Source organism: Drosophila simulans, chromosome 2R, assembly GCF_016746395.2.
Source record: "Drosophila simulans strain w501 chromosome 2R, Prin_Dsim_3.1, whole genome shotgun sequence".
Taxonomy (NCBI): domain Eukaryota; kingdom Metazoa; phylum Arthropoda; class Insecta; order Diptera; family Drosophilidae; genus Drosophila; species Drosophila simulans.
In genome coordinates, this window is record NC_052521.2 from 10,400,290 (window position 1) to 10,424,297 (window position 24,008).

Here is a 24,008-nt window from a genome sequence, read left to right on the forward strand (position 1 = left end):
TTATCCTTATCCCAGCCCGGTTTTTCTTCGGATTCCCCAATGGGGTTGGGGTTGGTGTGAACTTTGGCACTCGGCTGCAGCTTTTACTCCGGTTTATCCTTTGTCCTGCAACTGCTGCAACTATTTAGTGCTTTCCACTTGTGTTTTCACTTCTTATTGTGTGCTATATCCGCTCTGGTCCTGCCATTTGTTGCATCGGGGGATGACTGGCTCACCCTTTTTCGTTTCCAGCATTTTGTACACCCAATTCGAGGGTATGGGATAAGTCTTCAAGATGATGGCGTTTTTGTTGCAGGGAAAATGGGGTTGGGATGTGTTTGCTTTGCTGATAAGTGCACGTCTGGGGGATTAGCGGTCTCTTATCGGCGGGAATCCGTGTAGCCTGGTCATCCCACTGCCACTCAAATCGCAGCTCCATCACAGTCAATTTACTTGGCGAGGCTTTAATAGCTGCCATCGAGTCACGTGCTCGAAAGCTTTTCAAATTTGATTACATTTTAAAGGATTTACGAACATGTCCAACTGTTTCGCTTCGATAACTTTTATTACTCCCGTTGACAGTCTGCCAAGTGTAATTGAATTCAGCCGCTGGGGGAGAGTATGCACCCCGGCCATTTAAACTGCTGGCAATTGTTTTGACCAAGTTGTGCAATTTGTCTGACTGCAAATTAAATCCATTGGCGCTGCCTTTGTGTCCTGCTCGCAATTAGTGGCACCAATTGGGATTGCAGCTCGTTCCGCAGCTGATTCGGCCAGATTGGATTAGTGTCAGTTGCCAGTGCAATCAGGAACACGAAGCAACAGTTGCAGGCTTCCCAAGCTGGGCACCCCACAGGGTATCGGAAGGCGCAGGGGGATTCCCCCAGTGCGCATGTGCCCACACTGGATGCCGAATGCCCCTTCGGCCTTTTCTGGCTTTTGGCCCATGTTGATGTTATGTAAACAAACGACAGTTGGACACACGGCTCCTGGCGAGACTGCGGTGCGGCTTGTCCGAGTGTTCGGATACTCGTTTAATCGAAGGTGGGCTTGGCTTCCGGACCTTTGACAACATCCGAGCCGGTGCCGGTACCGGTACAGGTTTTCCGTTTCGAACCTTAAAGCCAAACGGCAATGGGTAAAGGGACGGTATCCCGTATCATCAGATGCCATGTCGTTTACTCACTGTAATGAAACACCTTTGATATGAAATCCCCGAGAAATGCCAGTGGCTCGTAGTCGGAGATTGTTCCCACATTACTTGTCAGCAGTTTGAGTTGATTGCTAAGGGGTTTGCCCGTGCCACGGATGAATATTTATTCCTCTGCCGAAGGAAACGAGGGACCTGGGCAAATATTTGCACTCCATAATGAAATAGTTGTCCATTCAGACAAAGTGCTTGTCACGAAAGTATCTTCTTAAATCCTCTAAGTCACCAAGATAATAGAGAATATTTTAAGTTCGTAGGATTTAGTCCATTATTTAATATGTATGTGTGATGTGGATCTTATACACTCCATATATCTGAAATGTCTGTATAACACTATCTATTCTTAAATGCTGTTTGATTGATGTAGTATTAAATTAATATTTAAAAGGGGTTTCAAGATTTTTGTAAATGTATCTTTTAGAGCTTTTTGACTAAACAAACACCTTAGGGTAAAATGGCATTCGAAGTTTTAAACTTATAAGCACCCTTTCCTATCAAAGTAAATGTCTTAAATTTAAGCTTGATACTATAAAGAAATTCCTCATCGACGGTAGTAGTGCTTAGGGTAAAACGACACTTGAAGTCTTCAACTTCAGAATAAGCACTCATACGCAGTGTTGCACAACCACCTTTGCACACAAATCTCACATGCTGCCGCAACCGCAGGATTGCGTGACCAACCTCATGCATATGTATGTGTTACCCAGTGGCTGTGTGTGTGTGTGTGTGTGGGAGGGGCTCACAAATTGGGTGGGGAAAACGATGGGCTGTAAAGTTGCTCTGCTTTCGCATGTGTTTACATAAAATCAAAAAGTTGACACTAATTGAAATATGCCGGGGATTAAAAGCCACTCAATAAATGCCAGCCAACGAACCCTCAAACAACACCCCCTCCCCGCCAAAGCCCCCACCAAGATGGCGAACCTTTGTGGGGCTCAAGTTTCGCGACCACAAGACATAAGCCATAAAAGAATATTATGCAAATTTGATGTTCCGCTCGAACACTTTCCAGTGGGGACCCTTCGCCCATCGCAGGGTCCACTTTCTTCGCTTAGTGGCTCGTTGATTGAATGGCCACTAAGTGCTTTCCCCGCCAAAAGCAGCAGCAGCAACAACAACAACAGCGAAGGACGACCTATAATCTGACTACTTGAATTATGTCGTGACCCAAAAGTGTGCTATGATTTTCGCGTTGGGAAAGAGGAATCCTAAATGAACTAACAGCTGTGGTCATTACATTAGTTCAAAGGCACTTTAAAAGCTAATTGTTATAACATAAAAATGAATTATTTTGGTATTATTTATAAGTTAATATATAGAATTAAAGGCGTTCTAAGATTTCGGTTCAAAGAAGGTCATGATAAGGCGCTAAACAACCAGACTGACTGCTTTTTTATCACAAAATAGAAAAAATGTATTCGAATAGCCATAAATCAATGATTGAGCTCCGATAGCCTGAACTGCACCCGCAGTTCAAATATATTCACACATCACATTATTTAGTCTGAGTCCATTGAATGTGTACACTATACACCGACTATCTCAATAGACAGATGCCCAAATGCGAATAACTAACTAGCTTATCCCACATCAGCTGCAGGCCGAAATGTTCCATTAGCTTTAATGTGCCAGCCCAATTCCCAGAGTTTATTAAATTCGCGTAAAATATTTCGCAGCGCACGTTATAATGGACCTGTAATGCGAACTGGTAATGGAAATGGACCCGACCAGGCCCAACAACACCTGCCCACTGGCCAGACAAATTTTCAGCAATATATTTTGATGGCTGATTAAAAATAACGAGCGACATTTGCTTTTGTTGTCCCTGTAAATGGAAAATGATTGCAAATGCTTTGTCGAGTGGAATGAGAAGGAATGGTTATTTTTGTTCTCAGCGGCTAATTTGTACAGACAATTAATTTTTGTTACCGATTTGTTCATTGGGGAGCAGCTTGTTTAACAAAAATGTTGGTTGCCGAAACAGATTTTTATCGAATGAAAAATGTATGGTTTATGTTTTGCGGCGCACTATTAAAAATAACAATGGGGGATTTTGTGGGCTGCATCGAAGATTCAATTGATCTCAAATCAATAAATCTTCCCTTTTGCGTAAATTAAATATTTATGAGGTTTTTGGTGGTTTTTTCAAAATACTGCGAAATTATTAATTTCGTAGCTTAGTTAAGGCTTGTTTAAAAATTACGTTGGGTAAGTGGAAAGCACTTCATCACTTCGAATAAAACATCAATCGAGTCTTAGTTCGTTAACCCTTGCCAGTCATTTGAGATGCCTTCTAGCCAAGACAAGAGCAAACAAAGTAGAGTGCTGAGGTGGAATAAAGTATGGCCCGGAATTGAGGCAAGCTCACGATTCAATTAGAAGTGAAAGCCACTTTGTAATTGAAACAAGGAGGCCAGAGGGCAGCCCATCGATGTCCTTTTAATTGCAGGAGAATGGGTGAGCCAAGTCGAGAGCCGGCAATCTCGGCTGGGCAGAGTAAATATTGTTCCAGTCTGAAATTGTCCAAGGCAAAGCGGTGGAACGTGTTCCTCCAAGGATTTTCCTAATGATGAATTGCCACGGGATGCGGAGTAACAGGGGGTTACAGATTATTATTCATTACTGCTCAGACTTCTTGCCTTAGTCATTCCATCGTCTCCGGCCTGTTCCTTGCAAGTAATTGAAAAGTTTTCCCACTCCAACTCATCCATTTAGGGCTCATCTTCTGCTCATCGCATCTCATCAGCTCCGTTCGGTTCCGGAGACAATGGCAACTGCTCAATTTGTCACTTGCCGGAGGAGCTGGAGTTCCAGGTTCTGAAGGCGTTCCCGACTGACGGATGATGATGCCAGTGACTAAACAGAAGCCTCCTTCATTTCCTTCATTGCAGCTCCGCTCGCTGATTATGATTGAGTTGATGCAGTTAATATGTTATCGACTAAGGATGTGCTCCTAGTTACAACTCCCTGTTTGGCTGCTGCTCCATTTGAATCCGTTACAGTGATTTCATATATGAAACCCACATTCGCTTCTCTTATTTGTCCTCTGAATAATTAATGCAGACGCTGAGTGACTTCTAAAAGCCCAATAACTCATGAGAAAAGTCTACAGTTGTTTTGGGAAGATGTGGCTCCTTTTGAAGTATTTAAAGGTGACGATGAAGGGGTTGGTTTCCAAACCCGATATGCCGACCCCTAATCAAGTGATTCACTTGCCTCTTGCCACTTTTGGGCGCAGATAAGTTTAATTAAAAAGACCGCGAAATTCTTTGGTTAAGCTTGGGAATTACTTTCAGCGGCTAGAAAACTATCTGCTGTTGGTGAAACTTTAAAATTCCAAAAATGTTCCAACGCAAAAAGAGAAATCGAAAAACGAAGGCAACTAACTTTTCTGATTTCGATTTTTATTGCGGCCAGAAAATGGGGAAAAGCGAGAGGAGCTGGGAGCAAAAAGCAAAAGCCAAGTGGGAAAGAGTTTGCCATGGAGATAGAAGCAGTTTTGGTTGCTTCTTGGCAACAATTTCATTTCGGGGGCACTCGACTGTCCCGGTTCCATTGCCATGCCCACGATGCCCCACCCATCTCCCACCGGCCAGCGCCCCTTGCACTTTGACCCACCTTCCTCCTCCAGTGCAGTTGGCATTCCATTCGGGTTACCTGCACACGCAACCAGCAAGGATAACCCGCAAGGATGAGGGGGTAAGGGGCGGGACAGCTGAATAAACACGTAGACCAAACAACAATGAGCAGGGGGAAAACCACCTGAACCACTTGAACCACAAACATTTCCAAAGCCAAAACTTGTTCCCTTTTCCAGTTCATAATTTATGCCAAACAAACCCATAAATACTGCCTCAAATTTATTAAAGCGCCGGCAATTTCCAACCACCAACTCATATGCGATGTAAGTCAGTTACTTTATGGAAAGTTAAGATGGATCTCCCTCGGAACCCCTAAGCTGTTAATCTTTTTGCAACTTTCTAATTACTTTTGCAGGGGAGAAACTTTTATTTTGATTTTACAAATTGTTAGCACATCACCACATATTGTACACCCTCATTTCTAAGTCCTCCAATTGAGAAATCCCCATTTCCATAAACGCATCTTCTTGTGTCAACTTTATTTCTTTCTGCAGTCTGATTTGCACTAAATCAAATCACTTTTTAACCAACAGGAACTGTGTATAAACGAGGAAGAAATCGGAGGAGGAAGGCCTCTGGAGCAAGGAACATGGAGTGACCAGCAGCAGAAAAGTGGACAAAGTGACAGGCGATAGCCACAAAACAACACAGCCGAAAGAGGAAAGCAGGGCCAGTTGACAGGAGCTCAGCCAATAAAAGCCAACCAAACTCAGTCTGGGCCAAATTTGGACACACAGATGCAAAAAGGCGGCGGAGGAAGCCACCAGCAACAGCAACCGCAGCAAAACAAAACTGAAAACGGAAAAGTTGCTCTGGAACAGACTGCTGGAGGGGATTGAGGGGGCAGCCAGCGGAAGCCGAGGCTGAAAAGTTCCCAAATTTGGCAGACAGAACAGACCCCTTTCTGGCCATCTCGTTCCCACTTCCAGCCGGAACAGTTAGCAGCAGCTGGAATTTGATTTTAACGCTTATTCGAGAGCTTGGGATCTGTTCTGGTCCTGAGTCTCTGTTTGTGGCACCAGCCACTGACAACCATCACCGAGGCAGGAGCAACTGGCAGCCGAATTAAACTCAGCACCAGGAAACTTCACCCCGGAAACCCAGCCCCAACTCCCCCTGAAAGCTACGCATCAATGGCAACACATTGAGATTGGCTGTCAAAGGGGAGCATCCGGACGAAGTGGAGCTGTGGAAACTGTGGAAATGTTCGCCACTTGCGGCGACACATGCTCTGACAATTTATTGACTCCTCGCGGCACCCACTAAACAAACAAACCACGCGCCACCATGGAACTCCTTCCTCTGAAGCCGCCCCTCCTGATCCTGCTCCTATGCCTAACCATTTCCACTTCGGTCAGCGGCTATCTGAACATTTTCATCAGCCACCACGAGGTGATGAAACTGATGGGTAAGTCCAGTCTCAGTTCCGCTTCCTAATCCATTAATGAAACTTCGAAACACCCACTCCACGAGCAGGACTCCCCTATCCAGGATCTATGATTAATAGTTGGAGGCCGAAGTGCGACAGGACAAATTCATTGATCCCTGAACACGAAAACACAAACAGTCCCCGAAGTCGGCGACCATGTCACAGTCATTAATAGTTCCGAAATTATAGTTGACCATTAAAGAAAGGTTGTTGCTGGAGGGATGAGGGGAGGTGGAATTATATGGGCATACTTAGTGGGCGAAACCAAAACAAATCGCACACAAATCGATTTCCGCTGGGCCTAAACCACCCACCTTCACCTTGCTGACAGCTGCAAGTAGCTTTCCCTCATTTTCCGTTTCCCTCGAACATTTCCTTTGCCTCCCCACATTTCCATGTTTTCCGTGCTCGCCGTTCCCTGATTGTTTTCTTGTTTTTCCGTTTGTTGCTCCACGCGAATTCTCGTTATTGATGGCGCCGGCTCCAGATCGAGCCAAGGCCAAGTTCCCCCGCCCAGCCCACTCCTCCAGATGGGAGTTACACGGATTTCATAGACGCGCCAAGGAGGAATGGCCTCGTGCTTGTCGTTTGGCTCGCGATTTTCCTGCTCCTCAGGTTGATTAATGGATAACAGGAACGGGAATGGAGGTGGAGGTGGGAGTGGAGTGGAAACTCCGATGGAAAGGCATGGAAACTGGCCTAGTTCGCGGTCGCTACTCCATCACTCGATGTTTAGCTGGTCACAGCATTTTCCGGCACTTAGCTGTAATTGGAGCATAAATGCCTCCATCTCATTATGCAGGTTCCACTCCACTCCACTCTGCTTCCTAGTTGCCAAATCAGGGCTCTTCAATTAGTTGATGGCGTAAAAGTAATCCACAGTCAAATGGATGGTGAGATGGATACTAGACATCCATCCTGACATCCATCCATCCCGCCTTCAGGCCATTCAAATGCATCCGGTTCAATGGGGAAAGTGGGCTCTTTCCTGGCAATTGCACTTTATAAACAACTTGTCCGCCATTTCAACTATTTATCCCCATGCAAATCGGATTTCATTAGCGACATTTCCAGAGACGCTTTCACTTTGCTTGGTGCTCCTCGCCATTTCCTTTGCTGGCGAAGATTCTTTTCAAGCTTCCTCCCTTCCTGCTCTTGGAGTTCCCGCCTCCATTTCTAAAAGCTCGTTATGTTTCTAACGACCAGTTAACACCCCTGGAATATTTCCCATCCATTCGGAATGCCTGCCACCCTCCGAGTTGTTTCGATTTGAAAATTAACAAACAGCATGAAATCAAACAAACTGACCCTCATCCTCCTCCTTCTTTTTCCCCCATCTCACACTCCAGATGAAAAATTCCTGTGCATGATTTTCCCTTAGACTTCCACCTCATTTCCCTTTCATCCTCCGCTGCTTTTCGGTCTCCATGGGAGTTTCTTCATGTGGAAGGCTCGTCACGGATGCACGAACTAGTCCCCATTCCATGCAAGCCAACTTTTCCTGGACTCTCTGGCTGCATTTCCCACATGGAAATGAGGGTTTTTCTTCCGACCATTTGTTGTGCACTTTTCGGCTTCTCTGGCGACTTTCTTGTAGAAGAGTAAACAAAGTTCATTGCTTTCTTCCCATTTCGTATCAATTGTCACAGCCGAAACCCTGAACTTCCCCTCCCGTGACACCCAATCCCTTCGATGAAGTGTCGAAAGCATTAAAATTAAATATTTTCTGCGCTTTTGTTGGAGATTTTCCGCCTCTGAGTTCAATTTGGATGTGTTGTCCCAGCAACGAACCATTTTCCCCGTTGCCACCGACACAGCCACTCCCCCTTCCGCCCTTCCGCTATTCCGCTGAAGACTTTCCTGTTCAAGGGTGCGTAAAAATGCAATTTCAACAAGTTTCGCTTTGATGTGCACACTTTTTCCTTGCCACCCGATCCCCTCGGACCAGCTTCCAAGTGCCCCACCCTAAGGGTGGACCACAACCTTCGGCGGGTAAGGTCTGATACTTCCCTGCGAATGAAAAGTTAATGCAAAAGAAAATTATTTTTAATGAATAGAAAACAGTCCGAAATCCGCACATTAATTTACCCCCTGTTACATGTTTCTTTTCAAGGGTGGCTTGGCATCTGGAATCCGTCTTTATTGCTCCAAAATCAGGGGGATTCGGGGAGAGGCAATCAGAAACTGTGCCAATTGAGCGGGCAATCCTCATCTCTGATTCATGGGACAATTAGCAGGAACAGCCTTAATCAGCGACGAGGGGATCCTGCACTCCCCTGAGATCGGAAGAGGTGGTTGCGGGTTGGGGGTTGGGGGCTGAAGTGCACTCTCCCAACTAATGACACTAATTACCCCCGTAATCTCTTATGCAAATAGTGTCTCCTCTGGTTGGCAATGTGAGACTGCAGAACTAGCGTGGAACTGGGATTCACCTTAGCCAGCCAGTTTCTGCCACTCTTTGGCCTTCACTCCACTTTGTCCCCATCTCTGGAGCCCCATTTCCCCATCCATGAGAATATGAGTTGCGGTTGCAGCGTCACGTGTGCGCGGCGGAGTCATTCAGACAATCGCAATGGCAGGAATTATAATTATGGCCAGGGAGGCAAGACACATGGGAGTGGTATTACCGGGTCTGGAAGAAGAGGTCTTAAAGGAGGGAATATCCAGAAGAGAGCCAAGAAGAAAGGAGCCTTCATGAAAGCAGCAAAACTTTCGCAGGCAAAGTTGGCGGCACCGTGATATGAAAGACGAGCCAAGTTTGACACTGCAAGGGAAAGAGGTCTGATGGGAAGATATCCACCAGGAGCAGAATGAACTTGTGCAAGAGGGTGAGAACTGCCAATTGATGCTGCTTAAAGTGCAATTCAGGATTGTGCTCCCCAGTGAAGCCAATCGAGGTGACAAGCATTACACGGGCTAAGAGAATGGAGTGGTGGAGCAGCTGCGACATCCCAGAAATCAGAGCTGAATTAATTGAGACAGTCATTTATTCAAATGTCTCCTGCCTAAAACTTCATGAGGGAGAAAGGACAGACAGGATAGATAGAAGGGCACAGGATGAGAGGGGGACATTGTCCTTTTCCGTGTTTGTGCATATTTGATGGGAAGCACTTTGGGGTTATGTTTGTGTTTTTTCACCAGCTCAAAGAAGTTTCGTGGGGTAGTAGGTAGGAAAGTGGTGCACTTGGCCCACTCAGAGAGCCAGGTTAAAAACGCGACGGGGAGCAAAGCAATTTGGGACTCAAAAACAAGCCAGAAATGGTAAAATGGTAAAGGAAAAGTGGAAAGCGCATAGAAAGCTGAGCTGGTGGGGAGAATCAGTCTGAAGATGTAGATGAAGCTGAGAGCAGGATGAAAGCTAACGAAAAATGCTTTTTCTTGTTCTGTAATTGGATTTAAAATTGTTTTAAGCAGCTAGCGAGCGCTTTGTTCTATCCTAAATGCAGGCGGTTTCGTCCTGCGCCAATCATCCCCTCGCTCAGTCCGGCGGAAGCGGAATTGCTACATTCAACATCCGGCGGAGTCGGAGCACCGAGCAGCAGCAGCTCAAACTTGAAGCGGGTAAACACCCGGCATGCCACTCCTTCCCACTCTGGTGAATAGCGAACTTAGCCTGATCCCGTGGAGTAAATAATACGCCCCTCCCCCCAAAAGGGGGGCGTCGAATAGAAATGGGAAGAGTAAAAATAAAAGCGGATGAAGAAATTTAATTTCACGTCGTTTTAACTCAAGCAGCTCGTCTTTCAATGCCAGCGGGTGGGCGATTCGAATGGAGAGTGGGAAAGATCAGGACACTCCAGGACTCCTGAGCCCGCCAATGCTACTCCGTCCTATGATGAAGCAGTCGCAGTTGACACCTTTTAATATCTCCAGCCCGAACAGCTTCCCCCAGGACGCCTGTCGCTCCTCATTTCGTCCTGAAGAAGAACTCGAGACTCTCCTTGCTTCCTCGCCTGCTGGTGACGGATTCGATTTCGATTATTATTGTGTCTTGGGCTTTGTTTACCCACCAGCATTGTCACCTAGTGTTGCCCCCTTTTTAACCATCCCTTTCCACTGAGAAAATCAATTTCCGCTTAATGGTAGAGAGAAACGCTCGAGGGGAGTGTAAACAGCAAATGCACAAAGTTTGCGCAGCAGGAGGAATCTGTAAAGGACTGAATGCAGTGTAAACTTTCGCTTTGCGTCCGCTTTTACTCTTATATCCTGCTCCCTCTCCATGACCAACTCACACCTGATGGTTTCCTTAACCTTCACAGCATGGCTATCAGTAACCTCAAATTCGTTAACAATTTAGCCTTCAGTATGAATTGAACCCAACCAAGTTGAGCATTTCCGAAGGCGAAAAATTCCTGGTACACCTACAGTGCACCTGTAGCTTCCCATCAATATGTATACTGCCCTTGAAGGGGTTTTTAACCCATGGCAAGGTGTTTCAACATCACTCACTAAACTTATCCGCCAAGCATCAATCATCTGAAACCAATCTCATTAACAAGCATCTCAGCTGAGTCCCATGGCTCACTTCTTATCTCCCTTGATGTTCCCTAGATTTGTGATTTCGAAATGGTATATGAAAGCTTCACAACAAATACTTGAGGGCAACTAAAACCAACTAAACCCGGCAATCCTTAGGCCAATCCACAGGTCAGGACATAACCCATCCCAACCTTGAACGTTGAACGAAGCCAGAGTCGATCTGTCCCTCGAGGATTTCCTACTACGCCTCCTCGCAACTGACCCAGGTGAGTGCCGTGGATCCACTATCTAACCCACTATCGACTATCCCAGGGGCTTGATTGGATTGGAAATGGGGATTCGGACTGGGGTCCACTGCGAAATCAAAGCCTTTGATATATTACGGCACGTGGCAGGCGCAAATGGAAATGAAGATACCCTTGAAGCAGACTGCGCTTCCCTGTTGCCAGGACTACCTTCTAATTTGTGCCAAGGACCACTCGATTGCTCCCCAGGCGGAGGACCCGCTCCCAACCCCCCTTTTGCCACCTTTCCTCGACGATAAAAATTAAATTCTAATTTATATTTACGAGCTGATAAAGCTCCCGTAGTGCGTTAAACTCGAAACAAGAGCCATTCATAAATATGCGGCTTTTCCCACCCGCTCCCCTCGAGGATGTCTGGATGTCTGGGTCTGATTTCGAAGGGGGGAACTTTCGTGTGGCGCTCACGTACTTCATGTGGCAGGTGGAAAATGGAAGTGGAAGTGGAAGCTGGGCGAAGGTGAAGGCGACACACAAACCCAGTGCCTCGAGAGGCGGAGCATGTGAGTCTCTCGAGGAAGGAGGTGGCATGTCCGCCTAGATAAGCGTAAGGTACTCCATTCACTGAGACGCAGACAGTCTGGCCGTGTTTATCTCAGTTGTTGCTTCCAATCCAGTGAATTTTAGGCAGTGAATACCCCTTGGGCGAAAATTAGTAAACTTAATACAAACTAACCACTGAATGAACCAAACCATTAGGGTTTCTTCCGAAGCACTGGGATTATTTTCCATCAACTTGGGAGTTGAAGTCTTTCGCTCCCTCTTTAAAAGCACATCTCCCTCTAGGGAGAACATTAGCATTTCTTTCGAGCCAAGTTAACTTCTTGGTGTCTAGGAAATCTCTGCCAAATTGGAATAAATTATTTAGCAGCCTCTTTCAATTGTTGTCCTTGTAAACATTCCTGGGACCCACTCTGGTTTTTTCTAGTCGTACTCCATAGCCTACCATCATGATGTCTGGCCCATTTTCGTCACCAAGTTCTAACGCAATTTCCATCGACCCATAATTAAATATTCAATTTCCTTGGAAACTGGAGTGGATTTCTATGTGTTCAGCTTAATTCGTCTCCTTTGGCCTGATCCGCCGCTTGTTTGCCGAGCGATTCCTGTTTGTTTAGACTTCCATTCCATGCTCATTATGGGAACAGCCTCCAATCGCAGATGGAATCGGTGGCAAGAGCTGCTCCTCCACCCACTTACACGGCTATCGGGCCACACACAATGCCAAGAGTCATATCCATTTGGATTCGCCTCTATCTAGTGGAAGGATGCACGCATCGAAGCAGACGGCTGGGAATTAAATGAATTCTCCGTCCCCCTCTCGGCTTGCTCTATCCCACTCGCACTCTCTCTAGAGATACACATATATACCCCCTTCCACCAAAATTAAAGTGGATGCGGAGTGGAGATGGAAGTGGGGATGCGGTTGGAGGGTGAGAGTGCTTGCCATAATTATTGTTGTTCCGTTATGTTTAGCTCGCTATCCAAAGGATCCTCTGCACCCCAGCTCCCCCCTCTGCTTTTGGCCAGGCTTTTGGCCATGTGTGAGCGTTAAGCGAAGTATGGCACATTTGGGGGCACAAACAAGAGGCGAACGCACTCATTTAGTCAAACAATTATATCCAATTGCACACAGATACTCTACGCACCCACACACACACACACACATTCGAGGTCTGGCTCTGTTCATTTGTGTGGAAATATCTCATTTGGGTGTGGAGCCATCCCCTCTTCCCGCCCCTGCAGTTTCTATTAAATCAGTCTATAAACGTCGACCAAATTGCTTTAATGTGCAGCGAAAGTTTAGCAAAAAGCAGTTACAATGGTGGGGTTGCAAAGGGGGTGCTAGGGGTGGAAGTGAGGGAAGTAGTGGCACATAACAATAAAAACAGCAGCGAACAGAAACCAGACTACAGCTGTTGAAACATGACTTTGTGCTTGTTTAGAAACACTTGCAAAATATTATTGCAGCACCAACAACAAAAGGCAAATTCCAAAGGGGCTGCTAAAAGTAAGGACAACAGGGCGGATGCGCAATGTTCCGTGGATCCAGCAGGCATTGAAACTGAATCTAAACAGAGGCATTAGTATATTGGATCAGCTGGAAGAGGAAAGAGAGAGAGAAAGGGAACTGGAGCAAACAGTGGAATCAGAGCGAAAGGAACCCAGAATGTAATGGGTTAAGAGAAGCCGGGAACATCGTGCCACGCATTTGAATGGCATCATTAGGGTGAAAGTTGTCGAAGTACTTGTACTCGCACCACGGAGGAAATTACGAGGCGAGGAGCCAAGAAAAGTTGGAAATTAATTTCCACGGAACTGAGAGCATGTCCTCCTGTTTTATGGAGATTACTGGATCGACAAATGGCGGACTAACCTGAGCAGCAGCAGGAACAGGTGCTAATTAAAAATGTTGTTGTCGCCCCATTAAAGAAATTTGTAAATCAACCTACTCAGCAGGGGGTGAATTCGAGCTCGACGGGGGGATGTTTCGGCCAAAGGGGAGCAGGCTATCTAGGCCTAGGGAGGTCTAGCTCCCCAGTGAAAGTTGGCGACACGTACACCTTTAATGGATTTACTCCGCTGTTCTCTTTGATTAAAACGCATTATTTACATGTGCCACAGACCTTGGGGGTGGTAAAACAAATTGGCGTTTTCTGAGGACACTTAATGAGTGTTCTAGTGCAGTGGTGATTCCAACAAAGGCCATGGTTATAGGTTGACAAATTACCGCACGGCCAGTCGCGCATTTTTTTTACAATTTCAGCTCCAACCAACTCCGCCGGATGCTGTTGTCTGGCATTACACTATTGATTGCTTCCTGTCAGCCGCAGTGGAGGTCAGCGGAAGTTGGTCCTGATGCAGTGGGTATCCGTGAACCGTGCATAGGCCACACAATCGGACAATCGGCCATAGTTCTTGCCTCCGGCGGGATACCGCGGTTTTCGCACCCAACCGCTTGAATGGATCCCACTGTGGGCAGGACTTTAAAGATGCGCTGGCTGATTTCATTTGCGGTCAAGCGGTTGTGGGCCAACAACTGCTGGACCTAATCGTTGCGCCCGTTGAATGGTGGAAAAGGGGCGGTGGTGGTCGGGTCAAGTTGGATGAGTGGCCGGCTGGATGGGCCTGCACTTAATGCCCACTGTCAACTGTAATGGCGCAATCGGGGGCAGATGATTAGCAAACAGTAATTGAAGACAAGGGTTTCCCATAAAAGTGGCGGCAATAACTGGGTCAAAGTGCTCGACTGAACTGGAGGATTCAGATCCGTAGAGTGTTTGACAGGCTCTCCATCGAAACGTCAATTAGAGCGCAGGACGGAAACACGCAGTGCAATTAAACTGCGATTCCAATGCTAATAAATGGATTCATTTCGATAATAATTGACTCTTAAATGTAGTGCTTACCTAATTTTCAAAGTTTTCCTTCGATTTTGGATAGAAGAAATCATATCTAACGCTTTTTAATGGTTATATACTTTTTAAATATCGCATATTTATTTATTTATTTATTTATTATGATAGATAGAATAGTTTACAAAACTAGACTAACTTAGATCGCATCTTCCACTCACTATTGTTCCAACTTTAAATTTTCATTTTAACTTTAAAGCAGCTTTCCTTTTCAAAATAAATCTCCAGACTGTGACGACTGAGAAGAAAGTGGAGTCACGCTGCGACCTTGATTAAAGACCTCGTGAGTAGGGAGTCCCGAGGGTGTCCTGCCGCACAACGGAAGTTACTAGCGACGAAATTGAAATACAAACGCATGCTGTGCCACGCCCCCGAGCTCCCTAAAGGGGGGGCGTTAGGTGGGAAAAGGACGCCGAGCAGCGACACCTGACTAATTTATGTTCATTAAGCAGGCGTTAAGTCGCCTTGAGAGCAGCTGGCAACAACGCGGGGTCCTCATTTGCATACGCTCGAGGGGACGGGTCCAAAAAGGGGTAAATGGGGGTGGCTGTGGGGTGGCTGGGGAATGGTCCACAGCTTTACACACACAGCTGATTACGCTTTACGTGCCGTAATGCCGAGGTGACAAACCAAAATGTGTAGTTCCGTGTAATTTCGGAAAGGTTGCCAGGACACCAGGACAAGAGCGGGGATGGCAGGACCTGGCAGGAGATGGGAAAGAAACCCAAGATTAATATGCAAATTCATGTAAAGCATTAAACGTGAGCGGAGCCACATTTTGGGTGTGTGCATCCGAGTGAACCTCGGTGCACAGGGAAAGTATTCCCAACTAAAGGAATTTATCAGAATATATTAACTTGAATTTAAACATAACTAGGAAACGTAGTTTTGCGAAAGCAATTTAAGTTGTTACCATTAAAACGCATCTTAAATATTTAAAATATCAATCTAAAAAGACACAATTTTTCGCTAAGTGTGGCTGTGTGCGAGCAAATTACCGTTAAGCTGGCAAAAGAAAAGACACGAGAAAATCAATTTCCCAACACGAAATCTCCTCAGCTCCTTCTAATTTGCGCTTAGTGCGTTTCCGTGTCCTGCAGCTGGCGAGAATGGCTGGAATTAAAGCCAGAACTTTGTGTGGGCAAAAAGGACTGCAGGAGCCAGCCAGCGGGAAAACTCGAGGCACTCGAGACCGACTCAAAACCAAAGCCAAAATCCCATCAAAATCTATCAAAATCGTTTACGCAAATCGCAAGAGCAGAGCAAGCTCTTAATGGAGAAAGGCCAGAGTCCTTCGACTTTCAACTATCTCTTTATCTCCATTTCAGCTCGCTCCGCTTCCATCAAAATCGCTCGCATCCCGAAAGCTGAAAATCCAATAAGGGATGAGCTTCTGCCAGCAGACTGGTGAAAGTTTATTAAAAAAAAAAACGAAAACACTTCGCACCCAAAGTGGCGCCAACTGACAGCTTAGGTCACCACCCACCTCCCACACCCGTCAGCCCAGTCACCCAACCACCCACCATCCAAACACAACAATGCCCCCAGGATGTCAGGCAGTCAGTCAATTGTAGTTTTCGTGGCTGTTACTCAAAGTTTTAATTACACAGTCACTGCAAGGGAGCCGATCCCCCAGGCGGTGGGTGGCCCTTGGGTGGTTGGGCCTTGGAACAGCCGTCTACAAGGCCACTGACATTCGGGTGCTGTCAATGGAACATCAGACCGGTCTTGTCGGTGCCTGCTGCTCCATGTTGCTCCCCGCCAGATGTTGCCCGGTTTGCACTTGTTTCTGGCCAGTTGGCAATGTTCTGCATGTGCATCATCCTAATTCGAGGGCGGGGGGGAAGGGCATATCACCCACGGCGGTGCTATGAAGAACTTTACTAGGAACTGAACATAGGACTTTGGTATTGTAATAGTATTAAGTTATCCACAACCAGCACTTTAATCACATAAAAAAGATGATAAACCAGCGAATGGGTTATTTGTACATATTTAACAAATTGAGTTACATTTTTTATTCAAAAATTAAAAACTAAAACAATTGTTTCTTTTGAACTTTAATGTAAGGATTATAAAAGATTAAACAGAATGATCATTACATATATATTCATTTAATACCTTTTATTGAATTAATGATTAATCAAAAACACTAAAAAAATCTATTTAATTTGTATAAACCCTCATACATTAATAATATAAGCTAAAAACACTTTGTGTTTTAATGACAAAAAATTTTTTCCTGATTTATTAGTTTATAAAAAAGTGTACATTTATTAGGTTTTTATGAGCAAGCTCTAAGTTGGACTTTGAATATCTTTCTTTAGCAAACTTTACGTAAACTTAATTTATTTTCCCCCAACTCATTATTGCAGTTTCCCGAGTGCTGGCCAAAAACTTTGCGCCATGAAAAGTCATTTGCCAACCATTGGCGAGACGTGCGATTCTCGTGGCTGCCAAATTCTTGGGGACTTCCGGCAGGGAGGAGTGCCAGGAGGAGTGCCAGGGGGAGCACCAGGAGGAGGTGCAGCTGGAGGATCCCTGGCGGGGGAATGTGTCGCGGTTTGTCAGCTTGGCGCGTCGCCCCAATGATGGAGTGCGGCATTGTTGCATTTTAATTGAAATTTCTTTGTGGACTTGGCGCGACAAAGCAGCAACAACAACAACCGCTAACGAGTGCACAGAATGATGGCAAATAAAAGCAAACAAGCGAACAACAAACAACCAGAAACATGGCGAAACACTGTGCCAATGCCAAAGTGGCAATACATAATAATGAATGAATAAAGCGGGCAAAGCAATAACACCAGCGGGAATCTCTGTGACATATACCCTAGAAATCATGTGGGGTATGCTTACTATATCGATGATTTTGCGACATTTCCCCAAGATTAAATTCATTTGTTTTACTGAATATCACCCCATTTTCCAACGGAAATTATGTCTATTTGTGATTGTGGCAATTTGAAAACACTTAACTTATTTAAAATTTATTAATAATCGCAGCCAAAGCAGACCGCTTCGAGTACCTAGTTAGATTAGAGGCCAAATTACTTTGGTACACCTGTCCGTTTTGTGACGATTCTAGTAGGTATCGCTGCTGAAGTACTTACTGATTTAACAATCGCCAGTGACAACTCGAAAGATTGTCCAATCAGGCATTTTCAATGTTATTACCTATCTAGTGACTAATATCAAGACTGATTGTCGTTGGCGGTTCTTATCACTGGCTAATTCGCATGTAAAGGGCTTCCTCATTCGCTGACAAACCCCCAATAACACTTTAACTAGCATGACGAACAAAGTGGTAGTATTTCTACTGTGCGGAATTGTGATCATCAGTGCCGGGAATCCGAATAGCGACGATGTTATACCGCAGTTTCGGAATGTCAAGCAACTTAGGTCCTTGGGCATCGAATTTTCCGAATACTTTCGGAATATTTCACTGCACGATTTAGGCGACCTGGAGTCCCAGTTTTCGAGTGAAGAGGATCAGCTGTGCTTCAGCGATATGAAGGCGCTGATGACAGGACTTGGAAGTGCTGAGTACTGGGCGTTGAAGAGTATGTGAAGTTTGTATAAAAAAGAGAACTGGATTTATCAATTATGTTTTTTAAAATGCCAGTGATCGATGCCTGGGGCTCCATTCCATCGGGTCTACTCACCGGCAATTCGTACGACCTGGGAAACTTTGACGAGTGCCTGAACATCAGAAAGGAGATCATCGACCAGAAGAGAACTATTCAAGGGAAGTACTGCTTCCTCTCGGTATCTCCTGCCAAAATACTGAGGATCGAAAGAAACATCGGTAGCTTCAGAACAGCCACTTGCTTTCCTGCATCCTGCTCGGCGGTCAACATGAATGCGTTTGTGGATCAACTGATGAAGAAGTTACTCAATGTCAGTGTTCCCAGCTCAGCCATGAGAATCAGCGAAGGCAGCTGCCAGACCAGTGATAGTGAGCCCTGGGATGGACTCACCATTTTTATGATGTAGGTCCTTTGAAGCTTCATTCCACTGTGGGCTAACTCTTTTGTTTCCAGAGTTATTTTATCCGTAATGTGTTTCATAGTGACATTATTTACTCTGTGGGACTACTTTCTAGTCAAAGATCAGGGTAAGTTAGCCGATAATAAGAGTCCTTATGGATATTTTATACTTTCAATCGACCTTCAGCTCAACTGCCGGCCATTGTGAAGGTTTTTTCAGCTCGGGCCAATTCTCGAGCCCTATTTCGCGTTGTAGAAAGCCATTCGAATCCGAATGTAATCGACTGCCTTCATGGAATTCGATGCATGTCCCTGATTTGGGTGATTACCTGCCATCAGTACCCAGCGACTCTTATTTCGCCACACATCAATTTGTTCAGTGCCGCAATGGTAAGTGATATTCTACTTATTTGAAAATCAATTAAAAAGGCTTTATCGCTTTGCAGTGGGTGGGAAAACCATTTGCCAGTTTCATTCTGCATGGCTTCATATCCGTGGACTCGTTTCTAGTGATTGGCGGCTTGTTAGTGGCTTTGATTCCATTGCGATTAATGGATAAGTAAGTCAAAATTGAGTGACAAAGTTATCCCCATACTAAGTGCAATTATCCGCAGGACGAAAGGCAAACTTAATGTGCTAATGATGTATTTACATCGCCTAATCCGCATCGCTCCACTTCTGGCAATGGCCATAGTGGTCCACATGAAGCTGATGCCCTTGATATCAAGTGGACCACTCTTTGTAGGTGGTTACATAGGAAACGCGGCTTGCAAGGCTGGTTGGTATTGGACTTTGCTCTTCGTGAATAACTACACAGATGTCATGGTGAGTGCACAGTACTACTGCATCCGAAGAATATAACATATGTTACACTTCCAAATCTAGTGCCTAGCTCAATCCTGGTATCTGTCGATGGACATGCAGCTGTACATCATCTCGCCGATCCTGTTGATCTCCCTCTACAAATGGGGCAAGAAAGCAGCTGCTGGTATCTTCATTCTCATAATTTTACTTACCGCCTGTCTATTTGCCACCCTGATGGTCAATGGATATACAATGATGATCACGTAAGTCATACTTTTTGGTATTAAGATCAAGTTCTTACATAACCCTTTCTACCCAGGACTGCCTCGTCAGAAGCCATGCGAGATGGGTACTATGCAACCCATACTCATGCTACACCCTGGCTGATAGGATTCCTCTTCGGATACTTCCTGCATCTGAACAGGGGGAAAAAGTTCCAGCTCAGCTGGGTGTCCGTGTGGTCAGGATGGATCCTCTGTCTGGCCATGATCTTCACATCGATCTTTGCCCTGTATCCGCCGTCCAAGTGGTCTGGACCTGACGCGTCCACCTTGGCGGAGTCTTTATACTACACTTTAACCAGAGTGGGCTGGGCCTTGGCCCTTTGCTGGGTAATCTTCGCCTGCGTTCAGGGATACGGAGGACTGGCCAATAGTTTCCTCGCCTCTCCGCTATGGCAACCACTCTCCAGGCTTTCGTATTCCGTTTTTATATGGCACATGTTCTTCATGGAGATGAACGCACGGATTACCAGAACGAGCACTTACTTCTCGGATTACGGAATGGTGGGTTTATTAAATAATAATGATGTAATTGTATCTAAAATACCCAATTTTCAGATGCTTAACTTCTGGTCGACCTTAGGGTTCACCTTGCTGTTTTCCTATGCATTGCATCTGCTCATTGAGGCACCAATTGGCGGACTTGACATTTTCCTGAGGCCAAAGGGAAAGAGCCCTCCTATCGAAAAACAGACATCTCATACTGATGATAAGGAGCCTAGGGACCCAGAAAAACTACTGGAACCTACAACTTCAACTGTAGATTAGTTAAATAATAACATCCGGATTCTGGTAACTAAGGTAGTTCATGTAAAAAAATTATTATTAAAGAAACTATTTTTAATCGTAACTGCCCACAGATAACACATTTCATTTGAATGCACCCAAGAAGGCTTCAAATCACAAGTGCCTTTTAAAATCGGAGTAATCTTCTACTTAATGAATCAATTTTTAATCAAGTTTATTATCTCACTGTGATCGTCACTTGAATAGTTTACTTACTTACTTGACTTGGTTAATCGCATTGAGTGGCCGACAGGAAATTATTAGTGTTTTTGTTATTCTTTTTTTATTAAATGTAGATAGACTTAGAAATACTTGCCGGTATCAACTTGGTTGCCATGTATTTCCTACATCTTATTTCAAATAACTATTTCTGAAAGGGTATTTCAAAGTCGTGGTGGCTTGCTCGAACAGTCACATCAACTTTTTGGGGTCGAGGCTCGAAATCCGTCGCATTTTTGCGGCTCAACGCAAATATAATAATAAATTTTGCATATTGCCGTGGCTATTATTTTTCATAAATGAAACTGTTGTCAATGGCTGGGCCGCATTCACCGCCTACTGATGTCCTTTAATGGTTATTTTTGTTGTTGTCTATGCCTTTGTTGGTCCTGTTTTTATGCGCATCCTGTTGCCTTTTTGTCACCGTTTATTGTTTTTTGTTTTGCCTGACCAAGGTTATGGGGGGGCTTGGGGCCTCGCGATGCGGTCACTTTATTGTTTGCCGGATACGTTCCGCCACATTTCGAAAAGTGCCCCCGGAACGCCAAAGGATGCCGACGAAGGAGCGGGTGAGTGGCGCGCGATGGAAACCACGTAATTTGCCGTCTGATGAAGATTTACGACATGAAAGCCGCAAAAATAAACGCCAAATACACGAAGGCCACATAAAGCTATCCACCCCGCCACTTCGCCACCCACCGAGAGCCATGATGGATGGCCAGCCGGCTGAACCTGAACCCTATCCAACTTCGTTCCATGCCATTCTCCCCTCGGTCATTTATGTAAATTTGCTAAGAAAATTAAGCCCGAAATGAAGAGATTTGTCTCGGCTTTATTAGCCAAGATGGAGGAGCCTAGGCGCCCGAAGTTCAGCTAGGAGCCAGTCCAGCCCAGCGTTTTTGGTCCGGAAAATATCCCTCTGGGGAAACAAAACTGGAGCAGGAAAATCGCATGCAGTGCAAGAAATGTTATCTTATAAAGTGGAGTTCTTTGTATTTATTTGACCTATTCATTGTTCAAGGTCATATGTAAATATCTGTATTACAATTTAAGGAATCTAAAACATTTAAGCAAAAATAGTTTTTTTTAAATTAACTTTTGGTGATTGCAACACATTTTCTCTCTGTTAGTTTCCTGTGTACTTTATGGGCGTTAACAAGCCTTCTTGTATGTGTGGCCCAAATGAGTGGGCGTGGTGCGTTCCAGACCCGAAAATAAGGACAAAACAAGAGGCTCACGCTCGGAAACACGGATGCAGCATGTCTCATGTTAGTATCTGTTTTTAATGGCAACTCCATTAGATGAGCAGGATCTGCCGCCCACCCAAGGCCGGAAGAGAGGTCCTGCCCCGCCTCCGCACCGAGCTGCCTATAAACACTCCTACGATGCGGCGACTGCTTGTCCAATAAATAATTCATGTCTGCCCAGAAGGGCCGCCCCACAGAATCCCCCATCCGCACCCAGCTCAAAAATTCGTAATGCGGATGCAGACAGAGGAAGCTGGGCATGTGGATGTGGAAACGGAAACATAATGCAATTCACAGGGCCAAATGAAGGGCTTAATGCATGTATTCATTGCCTCGATGTTTACCATAGTATGGAATATACAATACGGCTGGGGTTGTCCGACAATGGCCCCCAATTTAGAGATTACAATTATTCTATTAACAGTTTGCATAGGGATAAGCAATCGCCGAAGGAAATAGACCTGGATGGCAATTAATTGATGTGCTTATAGCTGGTAATCTAATGTAATAAGCTGGCTTATAAGTCAGCAATTTTGAAATGCGTTTCAGTTCCTGGATAAAAATCAAAACTTCAAAATAATTAATTGATTGATTCCGTGGTAGTTGATGGCCGAACCACCTAACTAAATTCCTAAAAAGAACTATGCACACGATATGGTCAGAAGGCCAATGTATCAACTATGAGATACTCCTTACTCAGATTTTTACCGTAAATTTTGCCATTATTTTTCGAAAAAGGCCAAAAACGTAATATTTTCCAACTGCAAGGTCATTTTTTAACTCATTGCTTTAGATTACAATCTTGTAGGCACATCCGGTAATCATTAGCTTCTGTTGTTATCTCAACTTAGATGTGTAATATTAAAGATATCTGCGAGCAGCAAAGTAATTGTATCAACCACTTAAAAGCCAAAACCCAACCATATCTGGGAAATCTATTTTTAATTAAAATTATCCATGGTAAAATATAATATTAGTACTAGCCTACAGAAACAAGGGTCCAATTCAGGATTTCCCCTTTTTGTTGGGTGTGAACTCGCTGTGGCTCTTCTTATCACCCGGCAACATGATGGCCTATCTACATTGCAGAAGAGATCGAACTAAAGTTAGCTAGGATTTGGCATTTAGTGGAGTTGAGTTCAGTGTGGAGCTCCTTCATCGAGAGCGCTGAGTGCCCGTAAATTCTGTGAGGTGACCCGGCGGTCTATTGCAGCTTGAGGAGAACGTGGCCGGCGTGCCGTTTGTACAGGACCAGCGACATGTTGACCAAAAAGGGGGCGGCCAGCCAAAAGAGCCTTGTGCCGATACCCGTGTCCTCGCGATGGAAGATTCCGGAGGCAGCTCCTCGACCCGTATTGCAGAAGGACTCCTCGCAGCAGGAGGTGCAGGAATAGAGCTTGGTCCGCTCGCCAATGATGATGCAGCCGGGCTCACAGTTGGCGGTGCATCGCCGGTCCAGGGACCACATCTTGGGCGAACTCGTGGAGTTTTCCGTGCTGGTGGTGTACGAGAATCGCTTGACCTGGCATTGAGTGGGATATGGTTAGTGATTTAAGAACTATAGATCAAATCCCTTTGCCACTCACCATGCAGATGAACTCCTCGCCCTGGCACTTCTTCATCAATGCGGAATCGTTCCGCACCGCCACATCCACGCAGGCCTCCCCGTCATCCATCGTGTGGCAGGCGAAGCACCACAGTTTGTTCACCCTTTCGATGGCTGCCGCCGTGCGGTGAATGTGCCCGCTGGTCAGCGAGGTACTCGGTCCGGGTCCGGGTGAACTGGTGCCCGTCACTGGACATCGGAGATGACATGGGAGATGTTATTGATTTTTCTACGCCAAGGTCGCCCTGTGGCAGGACTCACCATTATTCACGCAGGCCGTGAACACGATGGACGAACTGGTCAGCAGGAAGTAGAGCAACGTGACGAAGGGCCGGATCATCCTGCTGCTGGCCACCCAATCCCTTGGCTAATCTAACGTGGCCCGAGGTTCTCTTGTTTACGTGCTCCTCATTCCTTGAACCCCACTGCTCGCCATCTGACACTTGGACCACGAATGTCAGACGCAGTGCAACAGGGGAAGGACATGCGCAGTGGCATCCGTAAGTAGTCGGGATGCAAACCAGGATTTTCAGAAGTATTACTTTTTCCTATCGATAGATAGATACCGCTATTCTTAATATTTTTATGTGATTTTCGGACGACCAATCGAAAATAATTCT

General features: G+C 45.4%; 2 protein-coding genes across 5 annotated transcripts; one reads left to right on the forward strand and one right to left on the reverse strand.

Annotated features, from left to right (window-relative positions):
* The first annotated feature begins 948 nt into the window (after positions 1-948).
* LOC6734258 (nose resistant to fluoxetine protein 6) lies at positions 949-21,001 on the forward strand. Of its 4 annotated transcripts, XM_039291644.2 has the most exons (12): positions 949-1,023; positions 5,364-6,238; positions 16,832-18,019; positions 18,082-18,448; positions 18,500-18,573; positions 18,633-18,835; positions 18,892-19,004; positions 19,060-19,270; positions 19,331-19,512; positions 19,569-20,034; positions 20,089-20,331; positions 20,391-21,001. In XM_039291644.2, exons 3-11 carry the CDS (start codon positions 17,749-17,751, stop codon positions 20,296-20,298), a joined length of 2,097 nt encoding a protein of 698 aa, XP_039147578.1. In that variant the 5' UTR covers positions 949-1,023; positions 5,364-6,238; positions 16,832-17,748; the 3' UTR covers positions 20,299-20,331; positions 20,391-21,001. The 4 variants fall into 4 exon arrangements, with proteins under 4 accessions (XP_039147578.1, XP_016027304.1, XP_016027305.1 ...); XM_016167966.3 differs by lacking the exons at positions 949-1,023; positions 5,364-6,238 and adding an exon at positions 10,847-11,004; XM_016167967.3 differs by lacking the exons at positions 949-1,023; positions 5,364-6,238 and adding an exon at positions 10,865-11,004 and having other exon boundaries at positions 20,089-20,322.
* Positions 21,002-22,707: 1,706 nt separating this feature from the next.
* LOC6734259 lies at positions 22,708-23,843 on the reverse strand. Its single transcript, XM_002081252.4, has 3 exons — positions 23,650-23,843; positions 23,369-23,577; positions 22,708-23,304 (listed from the first exon to the last, which is right to left on the reverse strand). Exons 1-3 carry the CDS (start codon positions 23,726-23,728, stop codon positions 22,987-22,989), a joined length of 606 nt encoding a protein of 201 aa, XP_002081288.1. The 5' UTR covers positions 23,729-23,843; the 3' UTR covers positions 22,708-22,986.
* Positions 23,844-24,008: the final 165 nt, after the last annotated feature.